General features: G+C 40.9%; 1 protein-coding gene across 1 annotated transcript; it reads left to right on the top strand.

Annotated features, from left to right (window-relative positions):
• The first annotated feature begins 4,041 nt into the window (after positions 1-4,041).
• Positions 4,042-18,584, top strand: LOC143935774 (keratin, type I cytoskeletal 12-like). The gene is made up of 8 exons (XM_077459882.1): positions 4,042-4,566; positions 12,878-12,960; positions 13,685-13,841; positions 14,216-14,374; positions 14,473-14,598; positions 15,038-15,255; positions 16,137-16,192; positions 18,188-18,584. The coding sequence occupies exons 1-8, from the start codon at positions 4,129-4,131 to the stop codon at positions 18,286-18,288; spliced, it is 1,338 nt and encodes a 445-aa protein (XP_077316008.1). The 5' UTR covers positions 4,042-4,128; the 3' UTR covers positions 18,289-18,584.
• Positions 18,585-19,297: the final 713 nt, after the last annotated feature.

The following is a 19,297-nucleotide window of genomic DNA, read 5'->3' as shown; positions in this document are numbered from 1 at the left end:
CCAAGGGCCTGTGGGCCATAGCGCTGGAATAGCGGCTCATTGAATCAGGCAATCTGTGAGTAAGGCTACGTGGGGCGCCTACTCGAGGGTTTGGCAGGACTGGTCGGCTTGCCTGGAAGCGATCGGCATGGCCCCGGGCGCTGCGGGCATAGCTCAGGTGGTGTTCTATTTTCTTAGTGGAGCTATGGCTAAAGGGGTTTCGGCAGCTTCAATTGACCGCAAACTGGCTGGGCTAGCATTTCTGTTTAAATGGCAAGGGCAGAGGGATCATACCAAGGAATTCTGGGTGAGACAGGCCATCAAGGGATACCGTCGGGCGTACAAACAGAGGGACGGGAGGCGTCCGGTCTCTTTTGACCTCCTTCGCGGTTTGTGCCGGGTGGTGGGGAAGGTTTGCGGTTCGGATTACGAAATAGCGCTGTTCCGGGCGGCATTCACTCTGGCCTTTTTTGGGGCGTTTCGGATCAGTGAGCTGGTCAGCCCGTCGAAATGGGTAGCTGGGGGGTTGGCCAGGGACGACGTAAAGATCGACCGTGACTCGGTTGGTATCCGGGTACGGCGGTCAAAGACTGATCAGATGGGTCGGGGGCTGCGGGTGGAGGTGTTGAGGATAGGTGACTCCGATATCTGTCCGGTCGGGGCAGTGGAAAGGTTTTGGCACCTGCGACCTCAGGGCGCGGGCCCTTTTTTGTTGCACTTGGATGGCTCTTATCTTTCCAAATTTCAGTTTATCGCTGTTTTTAAAAAATGCGTGGCGGAGGCGGGTTTCGACCCGAGTAATTTTTCCTCTCACTCCTTTAGGATTGGGGCGGCTACGGAGGCATCCAGGGCGGGTTTGAGTGACGAGGCTGTGAGGAGAATCGGGCGGTGGGAGTCAGACAGGTTTAAGTTGTATGTCCGTCCGCAATGGGTGGTGTAATGCAGGCAGGGGTACACCTTTTTTTGGGGGGGAGGCGGGGTGTTTGTCGTGTGGTTGTGGTATGTTAATCCAATTTTTATCTACAGGTTATGGTGTGGGCCTGGTGTGGATCCTGGGCCATTCCTATGTTTTTTGGGGTGCGAAGAGAGCTGACATTCGGCCGAACGGCAGACAACTTCGCATACCCAGGCAGGAAGCACAGGTTCGCTGGATCGGGGTCCCTGGCATGAGATGGAACAGAGTCCTGGGCGAAGTTCACAGGTTTTCTCGCCTAGACAGGCCTCCAGATGTGTTGCTCTTGCATGTGGGGGGAAATGACATGTGGGTCAGGTCCATGAGAGATCTCATCAGGGACATCAAATGTGATTTCTTACGTTTGAAATCTGCATATCCTAACATGGTGCTGGTCTGGTCCGACATGGTGGGCAGGATGTCATGGCAGTGGGCTTTGTCTGATAAGAAGGTGGATCGGGCAAGGGTGAAGGTGAACAAGGAGGTCAGCAGATTCTTCATTAGAAACAGGGGCCTTGCCGTTAGGCACAGGGAGCTGGAAATAGACACCTGGCGTTATTTGAGGAGTGATGGTGTGCACTTGAATGAGGTGGGGACGGATCTGTGGGCCTTGGGTCTCCAGGAGGGTATCCAGCGAGGGCTGCACGTGTGGAGGTGCCTGCAAGGGTAAGGTTTTACCCCTTTCAGGCTGTGGCGGCGCTTGGGGATTTTTGGGTAGGAAAGGGGAGGTTTTTTCCAGGTAGAAAAGACTGTTGTACCCATCCATGGGATGGGGGTGGTTAATGTACTTTCAGGTTAAGAGTTGTTAACCTGGAAGGGTTAAAAGGGGTAGGTCACTGCGATGGTTTGGGTATAGCCTCCGAGACAGGGGATACCGTCTGGAGGTCAAGAGGTCAAAAGTGGGAAGTCGTTCGCAGTGACCAGTGTGTTGTTATGATGGTACCCATGACCCGTTTAAAGGCTGGGAATGTTTACATTTTGAAAGTTATTTATGGTATTTTATTAAACTATATATATTTTTGTTAATAAATTAAGGCCAGTTGGCCATTTACTCCATACCTTGTCCGTGGTTTATTAAAGGTGGGGATCAGGTTTTGGAGGCGGGTGTCTGTCATGGGTGGGAGGTTACGGATACGCATCTAGGGGGGCTTAAGTCCTTACAAATGTCATGTTTACCACTACATTCACACTGAGAAAAATCCCTGGACATTCTTTGTTAAACTTAATATTTGTATTTAGTACAGCCATTCAATATGCATTAGATTTTTGGAACATCATGCAGCTTTTTTGCTTTTAAATTATTTCAGTTTTTTAGACAATTATTACATATATGACCATTATATTCAGTCAATTTAACAATTATACAATTTAAGTTAGGAGACCAGTTTAAGATAGCAAATTTTTTTAAGAATTTAAGTTATGACTGTATAAGGCCAAATATTTTTTTTTTTGAAGAAAATTATTGCACACTGACATCACCCAACACAAGATCTATCCCATTACCTATGATGATTTATGTGGATGGAGACATACTGTAGAGGAAATAGCCACACTTGAAAGTTTTCCAGAAAAGGACAACACCGAAAAAGCCTATGTATATCTACAAGCATATATGATCCTCCAAATATAATTTTGAGTAGGATCCATTAAATCTGGTAAGCCCCCATTTTATGTGGTGGAGGGTTCATGCGGTGATTGTGCGATCATTCCTTGGAGAAGGTGTAGGACTGTTTTCACTTCATCGTATCATACACAGAAAATTTGGAAAATTTGGAGAACTTTTCACTTGTTTTCACGTTATTTTCCTATTTTTTTATATATTTTTTCATATATTTGTTTGGACATTTTAGCTTTAGTTATCATATAGAGCAAAGAGTGTTTAAATGTATTTATTTGTTTGCACAGTCTAATGTATGCACTGATTACATTGGTCACATTGTAATGTGGTAAAAACAAATAAGCGCTACACTGTTTTTCACAAAATTTAGAAGAAAATTATTGTATGGGGGGTTTTAGCAATATACAGCTTAAGGCAGGGGTGCCCAACCAGTGGCCCACGGAGCCCTCTGATGTGGCCCGCGACCTCCTGCTCTGGGATGGAATAGAATACTGTCGTTAACAGGTACACTGCGTTGCACCCACGGTGCGGGAAAACCGCAGTGCATCCGTGTGAAAGCAGCCTTGGGCCCCTTTTTACACGGTCAGTCCAACCCAATTGGACCCTCCATTCACCTCTAAGGTGTGGCAGATGTAAACCAACTTGTGTCCTACCTCCAATCCAATCCGCAAAAAAAAGAGTTTCGTGGGCTATGTCCATGTCCTCCGCCTGCTCCGCTTATTGCGGCCCGCGACTGGTTACCAAGTCGCTTAAGTGGCCCTCGCCCTTCAAAAGGTTGGGCGCCCCTGGCTTAAGGAATGATGGCAACAATGGCATTGCTTGATATTTTCAGCCTAGGACTTTTGCCAGCAAATACAGGGTAATGCAGTTAGAAAGGAAAAAGAGGCAGTAGGGGGTGCCCCAAGATTTTAGCCTCTAGCCATTAGAACTCATATACATATAATATAATTAAATATAGAAAAGCAATTAATACATTTGATACTCAATATTTCTACCTACTGGAGATGTCTAACCAAGGTTCATTAGTGGACATCTAAAATTTTACAGTAATATGAAATAACATATACAGTGTAGCATGTAGAAATATATAAAACATATTCAATAAGATTCTATCAATCAATCAGGCAATGAGACAGAGGTGTCACCTATAATAAAGACTGTATAAAATTTTCCCCAGACACCTCTAATTGCTTACTGATGGTCCTTAATACATAGAACGTGTCTTTAAATCAATAAAAAAAAAAAAGCAGAAGGGACTGAATAACAGGAAAAATATTCGCATAAAAGTTAAATCTCACCCCGCCTCTTCTCTATTGTCCTGGACCACAAACGCTCCAGGCATGTTTCACAAGGGATGCATGTTACATCTGTTTTTTCAAACAGGTGGGCACAGCAAAACAGGTAAGCAGACCATAAAAAAATGCTCGAGGAGGAATGTGCAGACTGAACACCTAGAGACCCACCCACTCTCCAGTATAAAGGTGACACGGAGAGCCAGTGAGATCAGCTTTCTGCATCCTCTCTCCATCAGTCTCAGCTTAAGAGTCTCTCCAGTTTGTGCATCGTTACTGCCTGCATCATGTCTGTGAGCAGTTACCAAGTAAGGTCATCCAGCAAGAAGGTCAGCAGAAGCAACTATGGAGGCTTCAGCAGCTCCTCATTGTCTGGAGCTGGATTTGGCGGTGGCTTGGTGTCCCAAAGCGCCGTTGTCAACTATGGAAGCGCTGGTGGCTTTGGTGGAAGCGCTGGTGGTTTTGGTGGAAGCGCTGTCGGCTTCGGTGGCAGCGCTGGCTTTGGCGGCGGCGAAAGGCTCCTCTTGGGTGGGGAGAAGCAAACCATGCAAAACCTGAATGATCGTCTGGCAACATATCTGGATAAAGTGCGAGCTCTGGAGACTGCTAATGCCGAGCTGGAGAAGAAAATTAAAGAGTGGTATGAACAGCACAGCTCAATAAACAGCAACCAAAGAGGAGACTACTCCAAGTACTTCAACATCATCGAAGATTTGAAGAGCAAGGTGAGCTCCATAATAGGGATTAATAAAGTAGGGAAAACAAAAGCAAATACGTAGAATTTATCTTTCATTAACTTGAATGCTTAAACATTTGTTATTATAAAATACATGTTACCGTTCCTGTTACATTTATATGTTTGATGCATACACGTAACTAGTATTTAAACCTAGCATCAGGCTAATGAAGGCTGACTAGAGGTAATTGTCATGTTCTGTGAATGGAATGTTAGACAGGATGTCAGCTGTGAAAAAAAGACAATACCTGTTTCTTGTTTACCAACTATCGGGGTATTTCAATGAAGCAAAGCGCAATATACAAAGTGCAGTAACCTATAGTAACCAATTTGATCTTTTACATTTTATAAAAAATAAAAGTGATCGTATGTTAAATGCTATTTAAGACAACCCTAAATACAAATATAAAGTTTTCTGCAGAAAAGTGAAAATTGTGATCATTTTTTTCTATGCAATTGCATTCCATGCAATCAGCCATATTAGGCCATGTGAGGCTTATTAGAGGCCAAAAGTAACATTTCATTACATGAAGTTCAAGTGGATCTCAGGTCAAACTTTATATTTACAGCCATTGCTTCACCTTGCTGCTAATATGAATAAATTAACAGCAACAGCCATTAAAAATGAATGTTCACTGCAATGGGTATCCTCTGGGCCTGGCAGCTAGTGGGTGCCACATGATGCTTTGGGAGGATATTGGTGAGATTTCTATACATGAAGTACCTCTGGTCAAATGTTAATAAGTTAATTGTTTTACTAAGCTGCTTCTATGAATGAATTAAGAGTAACTGCCATGAAATATTTAGATGTTCAGTGGAATGGATGCCTTTGATAAGCAGCCATTGGGTTCTCTATGAGGGGGTTTGGAGGCTGTCAGTGAGATTTTGATATAGGAAGTTAAGGCTGACTTCAAGTCAAACTTTAAATTCAGGAGTACTGCTCCATTTATTTGCTTCCATCAACACATTAACCATACCAAAAATGAAATACTTGGATGTTTACTGGAATGGATGCCCTCTGGGTCTGACCAGCCACTGCGTTCGGTATGAGGTTATGGGAGGATGTCAGTGAGATTTCAATACATAAAGTTAAAGTGGACCTCAGGTCAAACGTTACATTTAGATTTATTTCTCCATCATTCTGCTCCTAGGAATAAATTAGCAGTAACAACAAAAGCATAATTAGTTATTCTGTGGAGCAGATGCCTTCTGGGTCTGACCAGCCACTGGATTATGTATAAGTCAGAAGTACTAGTTGGCTGCTTCTACCTAAGTAGCCAAACAGTACCTCTGCCTTACATAGAGTCCTTTATTGTCTTTGCCTCATACAGAACCATCATCAACCAAGTGAAGAAATGTAGGATCAGGAAAGCAGGGGAAGTGCGCTGTATTTTCAGATGTATTCAGACACCTGCCTTTACACACACATGAACTTTAATGGCATCCCCGTCTTAGTCCATAGGGTTCAATATTGAGTTGGCCCACCCTTTGTAGCTATAACATCTTCAACTCTTCTGGGAAGGCTGTCCACAAGGTTTAGGAGTGTGTCTAAGGGACCTTGTCTTTATGGACCTTGCTTTGGGCACTGGTCCAAATCATTTGGTGAAGGGGGGATTATGGTGTGGGGTTGTTTTTCAGGGTTTGGACTTTTCCCCTTAGTTCCAATGAAGGCATCAGCATACCAAGACATTTTGAACAATTTCATGCTCCCAACTTTGTGGGAATAGTTTTGGGATGATCCAACATGATTCCAACATGACTGGGCACCATGCACAAAGCAAGGTCCATAAAGACATGTATAAACGAGTTTGGGGTAAAGGGACTTGCCTGGCCTGCACAGAGCCCTTGCCTTAATCCAACAGAACACCTTTGGGATGAATTAGAGCGGAGACTGCGAGCTAGGCCTTCTCATCCAACATCAGTGTCTGACCTTACAAATGCGCTTCTGGAAGAATGGTCAAACATTTCCATATCCACACTGCTAAACCTTGTGGACAGTCTTCCCAGAAGAGTTGAAGCTGTTATAGCTGCAAAGGTTTGGCCAACTCAATATTAAACCCTACAGACTAAGACTGGGATGCCATTAAAGTTCATGTGCGTGTAAAGGCAGGCGTCCCATTACTTTTTGGCAATATAGTGTTTTTTTTGGTCCACAACCACTGTTTCTGTTATAGAACCAGCAAGAGACAGCAATTTTTGTCTTTTTGGTTGCCTTCTCTGCTTGTCATCATAATACAGGTATATTAAGTAAGGCAAAAAGCAATGCACATTGCTTTAACAGACCAGCCAATCAAAATTCATCTTTCATTGACCAGACTGTAGCAATTCCTGTCTTAGCCCTTGTACACACGGTCGGACATTCCGATGGACAATGCCCAATCGGACCGTGTTGTCGGATAATCCGACAGTGTGTGGGCTCCATCAGACTGTTTCCGTCGGAGTATCTGATGGACCAAAGTGCCACGCATGCTCAGATCAAATTCCTAGACCAAAGCTATTGGCTACTAGCCTGAATGTAGTCCCGTCCTAAGAAATAACGTCATCACGTTAAGTACGATCGGATTTTCTGACAACTATGTCCGACTGTGTGTATGCAACAGTTTCGGACAAAACCCGTCGCACAATATCCGACCGTGTGTACAAGGGCTTAGCTCTTCTCAACCAGGGTTCCTCCTGCTAGGGCGTGACTTATTGACCTGATGGTGCCTGCATAGTTCTGGGGCCATTGCTCCTTGGCAGAGCCAATATGATACCTATTTTTAGCTGTCCGTAAGGGTAATGCCGCGTACACACGACCGGACTTTTCTATGGACTTGGTACGGCGGACAATCCGACGGACTTTGCCGCTGAGATCCGCCGGACTTTCAAACGAACGGACTTGGCCATACACGATCACTCCAAAAGTCCGACGGATTCGAACATGATGACGTAGAATAAGGAAGTTCATAGCCAGTAGCCAATAGCTGCCCTAGCGTCGGTTTTAGTCCATCAGACTAGCACACAGACGAACGAATTGTCCGCTAAAAGCCGAGTCCGGCGGACAAATTTGAAGTCAGTTTTATTTCTAGGTCTGCCGGACTTTTGGGAAGAAAAAGTCCACTGGAGCCCACACACGATTGTCCGACGGACTCTGGTCCACTGGACCAAGTCCGCCGGAAAGCCCGATCGTGTGTACGCGGCATAACATTCTAACCACCACTAAAAGGGGGTCATTTGTCCCACTGTCCACCACTGTCCACCAATATATAGAGCGTTTTCCCATTGCTCTTAGCCAAATTTGTTTAGATAAGGGTTATTTTGTTTTAGGGTTCCTCTGTGGTAAAAAGGTTGCCAAAGGCTGGCCTGGCTTTCCCACATTGCTATATTTAGTACATCATCACTCATTGAATAAGCATTTTAAACAAAGCATTAACCTAATTTTCTCTGTTCCGCAGGCATTAAGCGCTTGGATCACTGCACAAAATAATAACTTTACTATATATTTCTGTATGCAACATATAGGCAAACGAAGGAAATCGCCATGGGAAGTCGAGATGTTTTTTCTTTCCTGTTTTTCCCATTATAAATAGAAATAATAAAGAGGTATTGAGTGAAGGGACATAAAACGAAGGGTTATCGGGTTACTTTCTGCTAAATGAATGACGTCATACTGAAATACAACCTGTTGTTAATAATTATCGTCTATAGATGCAGTGGGACAAGGATGCCTAGAAGCAGTCTAAAAGATGACTCTTAATTATTTGAATGGGTTATTATCTCTATACTTTGCATGCCATGCTCCCTTGCAAAGCAGCTATTGGAAATGCAAAACCATTCTTTTTAAAGAGGTATTCTACCTTCAGATAAATTAGTCTTCTTCGTTTTAACATGCTGTTCTATAGTTTTTACCGTACCATTTATAAATATGCAGAAGCTTATACCTGCTATACAATACATAGGGTTGCACTCGGATTACAATAGTCTTTGACAGATGGCACGCAGTTGTCTTCCAAGATAATGGTAGTGTCTTACTATAAGATGAAAGGGTTGATATACTAAAACTGGAGAGTGCAAAATCTGGTGGAGTTTTGCACAGAAACCAATCAGCTTCCAATTTTTTTTTTGTCAAAACGTAATTGAACAGGCTGCAGCTAGAAGCTGATTGGCTACCATGCACAGCTACACTTGATTTTACACTCTGCAGTTTTGGTAAATCAACCACATGTGTCAAGAAGATGGGAAAAAACATGTTAATATTACCATTTAATCCCTTTTAGACTGCAATAGAACTTTTAAAGTCTAATACCCTGCACACACGGTTGGGCATTCCGACGACAAAATCCGTCTGATTTTTTCCGACGGATTTTGGCCAAAACTTGTCTTGCATACACACAGTTGCATAAAGTTGTCAGAAAATCCGATCATTCAGAACGAGGTGATGTACAACACGTACGACTATAAAGTGGACAGTAACCAATAGCTCTCGTCTCGTAATTTATTCTGAGCATGCGTGGCACTTTATGCGTCGGAATTGTCTACACACGATCGGAATTTAAACAATCGGATTTTGTTGTCGAAAAATTTTAGATCCTGCTCTCAAACTTTGTGTGTCAGAAATTCCAATGGAAAAAATCAGATGGAGCCCACACACAATCAGAATTTCTGACAACACAGTCCAATCACACATTTTCCGTCTAAAAGTCCAACCGTGTGTACAGGGCACAAGTGTAATGCTGCATACACACGATCAGAAATTCAGCTAGCAAAAGACTGATGAGAGCTTTTGGTCAGAAATTCTGACCATGTGCATGCTCCATCAGACTTTTGCTGGCCGAATTCCAGCCAGCAAAAGTTTGGAAATATTCCAATCGTCTGTAGCAATTCCCGTGCGCAAAATTCCTACACATGCTCGAAAACAATTTGACGCATGATCGGAAGCATTGAACTTAATTTTCTCGGCTGGTCGTAGCGTTGTACGTAAGCTTGAGCAGAATTCCATCGGAAAAACCATCCAAGATTTTTCTGACGGAAAATCCGCTCATGTGTACGCACCATAAATCTAAGAGCCCCTTGGTCTGAGACCATTAAATAGCCTTGCCGCAAAGAAAGAGGAATGCGCAGTTGTGTGTGCTCCTAGTTCTCAATATCAAGCAATCAAACTTGTCACAGAGTTATTGCCAAGTTAGCTGACATACTGACACTGCTAAACTTGGTCTAGGTCTCAAAAAAAAACTTTCCACTTAAAGGGTAAATTCTTGAAGCAAACCTACTGATACTCTCACAGATACTGAGGAGGCTACAACTCTGCATTTCATTATCAGGAGACATGTGAATCCTAGTTACCTGTTTTTCCTGTTATCTCTGTAATAGACAGCAAAGTAGCCCATCACTATGATGGGCCAGTAGGGATGTGAATGAGGCGATAATGACACGCAGTACGTAAACGCTGTCAAGAAGTGGGAACATTTGCATGTTACAGATCCAGGGCTTCAGGACCCTGGAGAGGGCACCAAAAAGTACCTGTAAGTCATAAGATGGTTGTGGAGCATCTCAAAGAACTTCTAATACAAAATATATTCATATAATATAATAAAAAATAGGATAACTTTTGCTCATATTTCGATAAGTAGAAATGACCTTGGCAACAATGGGGCTCACCAATGCCAGGGAAACATGTGCTTCAAGCAGCACTGGTCCTGTAGCACATCAACAATAGACAGAGATGGCCTAGAACTAAACATATGATAAAAGCAGAACATAGGGCACACAGACCTAGTTCATTGTTTTAACATAACATTTTATAGCAATAAAACACTTACAAAGATTCTATGACATTGAGCATGTAACCAGCCTAGGATAAGATGATATCTTAAGCCTTTAGCAGCTAAGGGTAGGCTTGTGTACAAGAAGGTGTTTATGTGCACTGTGTTCAGCTTTTACAGTACTTAAATAAATTCAGATTGTTACACAATGTTGTTGATATGAAAAACCTGTAAACAGAACGTAGCCAACTCATTTTGGGGTTTGAGCTCTTCTTCAGGGCTAAAGGCTTGGAACCATAGACCAATATTGTGGCATCAGATAAGATTAGGAAAAGCGAAACTGTAGAACTGTGCTCTTGTTCTGTGTACCTAGCTGCATTCCAAATTTCAGATAGGATCAGCGTGACAGTAAAGGAAAATAGTATTTTCAGAAGCAGAGACCATAAGTGGAAACCACCATACATCTGTCATCACAGGTCCACGTTAAGTCTTCTGAAAATGTTTACAGTAATTTGGCATATCAGTGCTGTAAGCGAATAAGGCAGTAAGTCAGCCTGGTGAGCACCTGTTTACTTGTAATTACATTTTTTATATTTTTGAAATACACCATTTTTAAAATTAGTTAATGTTTTTTTTTGTTAAATTTGTTGACACACGTGGAAGAGAAATTGACAGTGTAACTACTGATCTGGATGTGTCACGGTACTTTGATGATGGATAAGTGTGTGTTTCCACTGTTTGCATATACCTGCCATTCAGTTGCCTGCAGGCTCTTAGGGATAAAAGGTTTTCTGTGTCTGGAACTTTGCTAACATGTCCAATATACACTGAGGGATAATAAAAACATGCTCCCTTTGACGGCAAACAATGCATTCGTTTGTGTGCCATAGAAGCAGAATCAAAGAGATAATATTGTAAACGTAAAAGTAAGAACTGGAACATCAATGTACTATACAATAAAGAACACATTAAAGAAGATTGGCTTTAATATGACATCATTATTTTTAATTATCTATAAGATAAACAGCTTTAAACCAATATTGTGGACTCAATATGAAATTATGTATAATTTTCTCATTCTTATAAATTTTCTTGATTGCTTAATGGCAATGTTTGTGGATTACTCAGTGATGCTGTGCAAAGAACAGCCATAAAGACAGCGAGTCCCATAATTAGGATTGCTAAATAATGTCTTCTGGTCTTGCTGTGGCAAGACCATACATTTTGCCGTAGCGATAGGTAAAAAGGATTTTGTTTTGGGTAGAACTTCACGTTCCAAAACTAAGACAAATAAATAATACAAACTGTAGTAGACCATACTTACTAAGCAGTTTGCAAATTTTATTGACCTGACTACAGCAATCTGAAATATGATTGGATATTGTAAGTTACTGATCATTGCACTGACTGTGTTGATGGGGAAATCAACCAATTTTCTTTCCTGCAACCCAAGGAAGAAAGTCGCACCAGCTACGGACGTCTTTAGGCTCGCAGCTCTTTTTTCTAAATGCTAGTTGACTGACTGTGATGCTGATCCTACTTAGTGAGGAATGGACGCTGAGCAAACAGGCAGCTAATACATTTGTCTACTTGTTGCACATGACTCCCCAATAGTAAAACTGAAGAATCAGCAAATATCATCAGCCATTAGCCTTAAATGATATCCTTAACCATTTAATTAAACCTCGGATAGAGTAGAAGTAAGAGTATGGGGAAGCATGAGAACACTTGTCAGGATTTTATTTCTGTCTGTTGGAGAGATTTCCCTTCATTTCTTGACCTGGAGAAGGCATATTCCCACTTAGACAACTGTCCATGCAGCAGGTGCCCACTGCAACTTCAAAAGTTTGAGTGTCCAATCACTTTCTGTGCCAGCAACAGTGGCCCCAGAGGAGACAGAGACAACAATACAATCTGACAGAAGTTTTTAACACTTCAATAACATACCCAAATGCCGAATCTTGAATGATACAGTATGATAGTTTCACAAAAAAAAAATACTAAAAAGAAATGCACTTTTCCATGGCATAAACATGTACAATTGTTCCTATGAGGGTGGGAGGGAGCACTAAAGAAGATAGTATCTTGTAGAAGACAATAGCAATTGGTCAAGGAAAACCATAAAAACCAAGAAAGCTCAATTAAGCACAGGAGGTGTTTTCATGTTGAGCCCATAGACACGGCCATATTGGGCTCCTGCTCTCTGATTACTGTGATCATCTTTAGGAAAGCTAACAGAAATGTTGTCTTGTAGGTGGCCTGGAAGACTGTAGATAGGTTTAAAATATACATATTATGGTATGTTTCCGTTGGTTGGTACACTGATAAAACGGTTTTCATGTTGTACAAAGTGACAGCAGGTTTTGCAGGTGCGAATGCCGAAAGATTTACTGGAATGTTGTCTGTGTAAGCCATTTCCTGTTCCCTTGGGCAGGTGATTAGCTAATGAGTGTCGTCAACTACTTGTATTAACATGTCATACAAAGATAAGATATGTTGAGCAAAGTGAGGTCTATCATGATCAAAGCCAATGAAGATTTCATGCTTTGTGTCCAACAGATTATCACTGCCAGTACAGACAATGCTAGAGTGGTCCTGCAGATTGACAATGCCCGACTTGCTGCTGATGACTTCAGAATGAAGTAAGTTATCTTCAGAAGTGTTTGACTGTTGAATAATGAGTCATCTCAACAGATTTCTGTTTAAACGTAGATGCCGCCCAACTCAAGATTTTCTAGTGCTTGTCTATCAAACCACACAGCTAATAAGAGTCAAATGGAAAGCATAATGTTTTCTGTAGTTATGTAGAATATGTAGAACTAAAAAAAATCATTTGAAAACATACTTTATTAAGAAAGCAGCCACAGCCTGAGTAGAGAAGACTGTCCCCTAAAAGCATGCTACAGAGAAGGACCACTGCTTCAACACAGAGGTCAAAGGTAATTTTCTGCAACGTGCTTGCAGTGGATGGGCTTTTCTACTTATTTCTAAATAAAACCAGCAAGGTTGGCTCTACACCTCTGCACTGCAGTAACACAGAATAAAATTTTTACCAAAACACCCCCATAATGCATAGTGCTCTGTGTTTAGAATAGCATCCTAAAGCAATAGTACAATAGATGATGACTAAGCCATGCCCTGCAATAAAAAATGATGAGTCCCTTAACACAACACACATTAAAAATGAATACAGGATTTAACATTAACATGCATGTTGTAACAAACCTAACCATAATGGACAGGTGTAAAAGGAGACTGAAGTAAAGTCATTCTTTGATTTTGAAGAAATAGTGAATGTTTAGTAAATGAAGTACAGCAAATGTTTAATTAAGGCAACCGATAATTCATGCCCTTACTCCATGCCAGGTATGAAAATGAATTGACCCTACGCCAAAGTGTGGAGACTGACATCAATGGCCTCCGACGTGTCTTGGATGAACTGACAGTTGGCAGGTCTGATCTTGAACTGCAGGTTGAGTCTTTGAATGAAGAACTGGCTTACCTCAAAAAGAATCATCTAGAGGTAGGCAGATCATTTAAAAGGTTAACTCAATCAAACCTGAAATTTCAGACAAAAATACATGTTGGCACTCACCACTTCAAGGGTTATTACCCTTGAGAAGGCATTTAAGGCAAGGGGATGGGTCCAAAGGCAATAAATCCATCAAATGCCTGGATCATGTTATTTGTCTTAATAATACATATAAGTTAGACATCGGATACTGGTTATAGAGGTCTTCATGTAAATCTAATGCTACAACACCATGCAATGGGTAAATCAGGCACTTTTATAGTGGACAAAATGTAAATGATGCTAAAAATTGGATACTGTGGCACAATATACTATATACTAATATGACCTGCATCTTAATAAATGTGTATGCTTTACATAAATAGGAGATGAATTCCATTAAGGGTGGTACCGGTCAAGTCAGTGTTGAGATGGATGCTGTACCAGGTGTGGACATAACCAAACATCTGAATGAAATGAGAGCCGAGTATGAACTACTGGCAGAGAAGAACCGCAAAGATGCTGAAGCATGGTTCCTCAAGAAGGTTAGACATCACTATAGAAAGCTTTACCACTTTTCCATTCTGCTTTCATCGAGTTAATTGGAAAATTCTTATCAGAATTCTAACATTGGTCATTTCAGAGCAGTGAACTGAAAAAGGAAATTTCCGTTGGTGTACAACAAGTCCAAACTAGCCGCACTGAGATCTCAGACCTCAAGCGCACATTACAAAGTCTTGAAATTGAACTACAGGCACAATACTCCATGGTAAGTATAATTTTTTATTATTAATATTAAGTATATTCTTTATACTGCAACCATTTTTAATGATTGTCTACAAACCAGTTTTAATGGATTTTCATATCTAACACAAACTTAGGGAGCTTTTTTACTAGAAAGTATGGACCATTGGAGTGTGTCTCTTCTTAAAAGACCATATTCTTTAAAAAAAACAACAACATTGTTAGTAATGGATTTCTGTTGGTCATATGGAGTAAGGTAAAGGGCACATTAGCATAAATTAATGTTTTAACATTTTAAAGTTACTATATGTGGTTCGAAACAGACCAGCCCTTTAATTACACTAACTTTATTGACAAATAGTTAAATGGCATTAACATCGACATTTAAATTTAAATTTAAATGCTATTTCTATCATTTCCTTTGCTAGAGGAAAGCCATATAACATTTTTTTTTTCACCCCTAGAAAAACTCCCTGGAAGGAACATTATCAGAGACAGAAGGTCGTTACTGTGCACAACTGAACCAGCTTCAGAACCAGATCAGCAGTGTCGAAGAACAGTTGCAGCAAGTCAGATCAGACATGGAAAGACAGAGGGCAGAATATGCAAGACTCTTGGACATCAAGACCAGACTGGAAATGGAGATTGAAACCTACAGACGCCTTCTAGAGGGAGAACTAGGGTAAGAAGAGTTTGCTAAGAGATGGAGAATGATGCCAAATAAGATTGTCTTCACTAAATTTGATTAGAGATAAAGGGTATGTCCAAACATTACCCAACCACAAACCCCCTCTAGAGCAAGTCACAGCATATTGCTACCATCTTCCTCTAGTGAGAAACAACTTTTATTATTCTCCGTGATTTCATGACCAAGCTTGTAAATCTCCTGCAGGGACAGTTCCTCGGACCGCAGTTTCTCTTGATGTAGGCACCTCCCCAGAACTACAAGAGCCCTTTTTCTACATGCAATGTGTGGGGAGGCCCTTGGGAGTCAAGGCAGTGGCATTGATTTGCTTGGAAATAAAATAAATGTATGCATGTAGCGTGTGACACAGAGGGATGGGGGGATAGGTAGAGTAGTGTTGTCTAGCTGTCAGGGTTAAGAGTTTTTTGCCCAAACTGGAAATAAGGAGCACACTGGATTTATGGAAAACTGTTATATTTCTGTGCTTGTAGCATTTGTAAAGGATAAAACATGGTAAAATTGTTTGTTATTGCATAGATGCGCTAAATGTTTTTTTTTCTTTTTTCGTTTTTTTCCCAAACATACTCTTTCAATTAAAATGAAAAATGTGCATATTAGTCATACATCTTGTTGCCCAAATATTCCTCCCCCCTATACTCTAATAGCTTAAGTGACTTAAAATGGTCAAGTGTTGTTGGGTTTTTGGTTTTCGTGTATGTGTGAAAGTGTGCTATTAGTGATAGAATAGGAATGAGTAATTGTAATGTGACAAAGGTGACACAATTGGTATAGCTGTATTTCCTTTTAATGATATGTTGAAGTTTCCGGTAGAAATAAAGCAAAATTCTAAACTAAGATCTTTTTTTCTGTAATAACAGAAGTTTCACAGTGCAACAAACCCAGTCTGAGACATCATCAGTGGACTCCAAAAAAGGTAAGGTTTTATCCCTGCTTGAGATTCTCAACTGTTGAAGATGAAGGCATCACAAGTGTACATATACTGTACGTTGTGTTGTAACAAAGGTCACTCTTTGCTTCCTCGTTGATTACAACTTCTCTTTAGTCACTTAAAGCGGGGTTCCACTGGCGTTTTTTTTTTTTTTTCCGCAGTAATGTTTGAAATTAAGTTTACTAAGTATTTCACATACCTCTATGTGCTGTCCGATTCTATTCCGAGTATTTTTCATTCCTCTAAACTGCCTAGGAAAACGTCTCCAGGCGTTTTCCATTTTGCCTGTGGGCATGTGAATCCCACAGGCATTGTCTTCCGGGGCACAGTCCCATCATGCACCGCCCCTATGAGCTGCGATCTCGCGCATGCGCAGATCAATCCGCTCGAGCGAACACAACAACTCAGCCTGGGCGCCACACAGACTCCTGGGGAAAAAAAAAACGATCCCAGGAGCCCCTGCGGCAGACAGGAAGAAGTGACCTGCCGCTGAAGCCCCGCCCCTTTCCGCATCGGCTCCGCCCCTTTCCGCAATCTCCAGAGGCAGAAAATTTAAAATAAGAAAAAAACAGAAGAAGACAGCAGAAAGGTAAGGGGGTTACCTAGCGATTAGGGAAGGGGGGATCACATAGACCTAGTACTGTTATTTAGGGTGGACCTCCGCTTTAAAAGCAAATGGCAATCAATAAAGTCCTTGATAGTATGGACAAACAGTAGAACTTCTTCCCTTGGTAAGATTTCTCCTCAGTTCTCCTCACCTTGATAGATCTCATTGGGCAGTTTGTTCTCATTGAGCGATTTCCCCTCTTTTCCTGTTCCAAGGACAACTAATGACTGATAGTAGTGAGTCACATTCTGCTGGACTTGTTCTGTAATGCTGAAGCTCACAGCTTAATCAAGTTTATCCAAGCCCTTTCTTCAGAAACATACCACAGCATTTAAAAAGCTACACAAGTCACTTTAATAAAATCACCATGGTATGTGCCAAGGCAGATGTTGAACGTCCAAGAACAAAATGGAAAGTGTTAAAAGTCTGTGGAACCAACCCATTCTATCTTGGGGCCTTTAATGGGCCAGATTATGTAATTAGAACAGGGTGATTCTACAAAAGGAAACATTTCTACAAATTCACAAAAACGTTCACACAAATCTCTTTTTACCTAAAATAACATGTAGCTATCTCCTATATCTTAATCACACTCTTTATTGGTTCACTTAGCAATCCAGTGTTAGATTTTTAATATGAAGCAGACAGCATTTTGTCTCTACTAATTATTTCTGGCTACTGGCAAAAAATGTACACCTGAGTGGAAGCGTTATATGATTTTTACATGCCTTATCCTGCCCACACACCTTTCAACCCTATTGCATCTCCTTTGGATTTACCAACAGCTACCCATGATAAACTGAATGTACCACCCAGGCAGGCCCTCAAACTACATAATTGTTCATATAGCTAAAGAAGATATGCAATTGTGTAATTAGAATGTAATGAATATGGCCAGTATAAGATGGCAAAATGTAAAAAAACAGGTATCGCCAGCCAAAGATGGATCAAAATTCGACCAGTTCAGCAGGGACCTGCTGAGATTTGATACATCTATGGGCAGACTTTTTCCAAGCCGATCTAATTTTTATTATACCCAGCCTGATGTATTTTTTACATGTGATTACTTCCAGCGGCTATAGTTGCTAGTAGTAATCATTGTGTTCTACTAGCCAGGAAGGTTTGCTGCGCCACCCCACTGGCAGAACACAATAGTGCTGAGGGAGGCATTACCCTATCAACACTGTGTTAATGTGGAAATAGAACAATTTTCTTTCCTTCCACTTATGGTGGAAGGAAAAAAAACAAATCATTTACGAGCTGTTTATGGCAGGCAGTCTTTAGGTACAACCAGTCTGCATGCTAACAACATTTAATGCAGTTTATTGTTTAAGAGGAGAATGATTTGAAAGTCCAACTCTTGTGTATTGCAGATCCTACAAAGATAAGGAAGGTGAGGACCTATATTGAAGAGGTAGTGGATGGAAAAGTTATTTCTTCTGAAATGAAGGAATCGGAAGAAAGTATGAATTAAATTGGTAACAATTCAGGTACAATGAGCTACAGTTGATGTACAATGGCTGCAAAACAGAGACTCGTTTATGAAATTCACATTGCAACTACTTGTGAAAAAGCTACCATTTGTACCAATGCATATAAAGCATGGCAATATCAATAATGTCATTTTTCTGTTCTGACTTGCCAAACACACTATGCGATCACCAGGAAAGAGGACAAAGCTAAACCAACTATGGGCCAATGACAATATCCATCAATCCAGCCTATGTACTTGTGTTTGTTTCAATAAAGCATTACTTTAATTTCTCTGTATGACGTCTTTTTTATTATTTATATGTATTACCAAGATATACTTTGAGTATCCCAGAGGGGGATTTGATATGACTTAATGTCCTTCAAAAATGTTTGAGTATCTAGTAAGAGCTGGAAAAATCCTAGGAACCTGGCAGAATTCCACACAGCACCATCTGAACAGAGCAAGCGGGGAGGGGACAGAGTCCCTCCTCCGACTATTATTTTATTTGCTTTCTGTTCATCACTACTATGCATTTAAAGTATTTTTGCTAAGTGTTTAGCATTATTGTATGCCCTTCACAAATGTTTGAATTTATAGTAGGACTAAAAAAATGACTCGGAGCCTGGCAAAAACTCCACACAGCACCCCATAAGGGCAAATGAGGACACATTTCCAAATGAATGTTACTACTATTTGTATTTAAAGCAAATTATTCTCTAAGTGCTTCTTACAAAGCCATAGATGCACTTGAGAGCTCCTTAGATAAACATTCTTGTATACTGTAGGGGAATTGTGTGGCTAAAGCCTACAGAGGAGTAAAAAAAAAAAAAACTGTCACTGTCTGAGTCACATCTCCTTAACTGTTCTTCAGTACAATGAATATCACGAAGGTATACCACTTCTGTAAATTACAGATCATAATTAATTTAAGCTACATTCCAGTCAAACAAAATATTGACTTGGGGATATTGTTTTCCTGTTAAATGGCTATAATTTTACGGACATTGAC

The sequence above is a fragment of the Lithobates pipiens genome, unplaced genomic scaffold (assembly GCF_037356315.1).
Source record: "Lithobates pipiens isolate NorthernLeopardFrog02 unplaced genomic scaffold, aLitPip1_a1.2 Scaffold_28, whole genome shotgun sequence".
In the NCBI taxonomy this organism is placed as follows: domain Eukaryota; kingdom Metazoa; phylum Chordata; class Amphibia; order Anura; family Ranidae; genus Lithobates; species Lithobates pipiens.
This window is presented reverse-complemented; position numbering and strand designations above follow the sequence as displayed.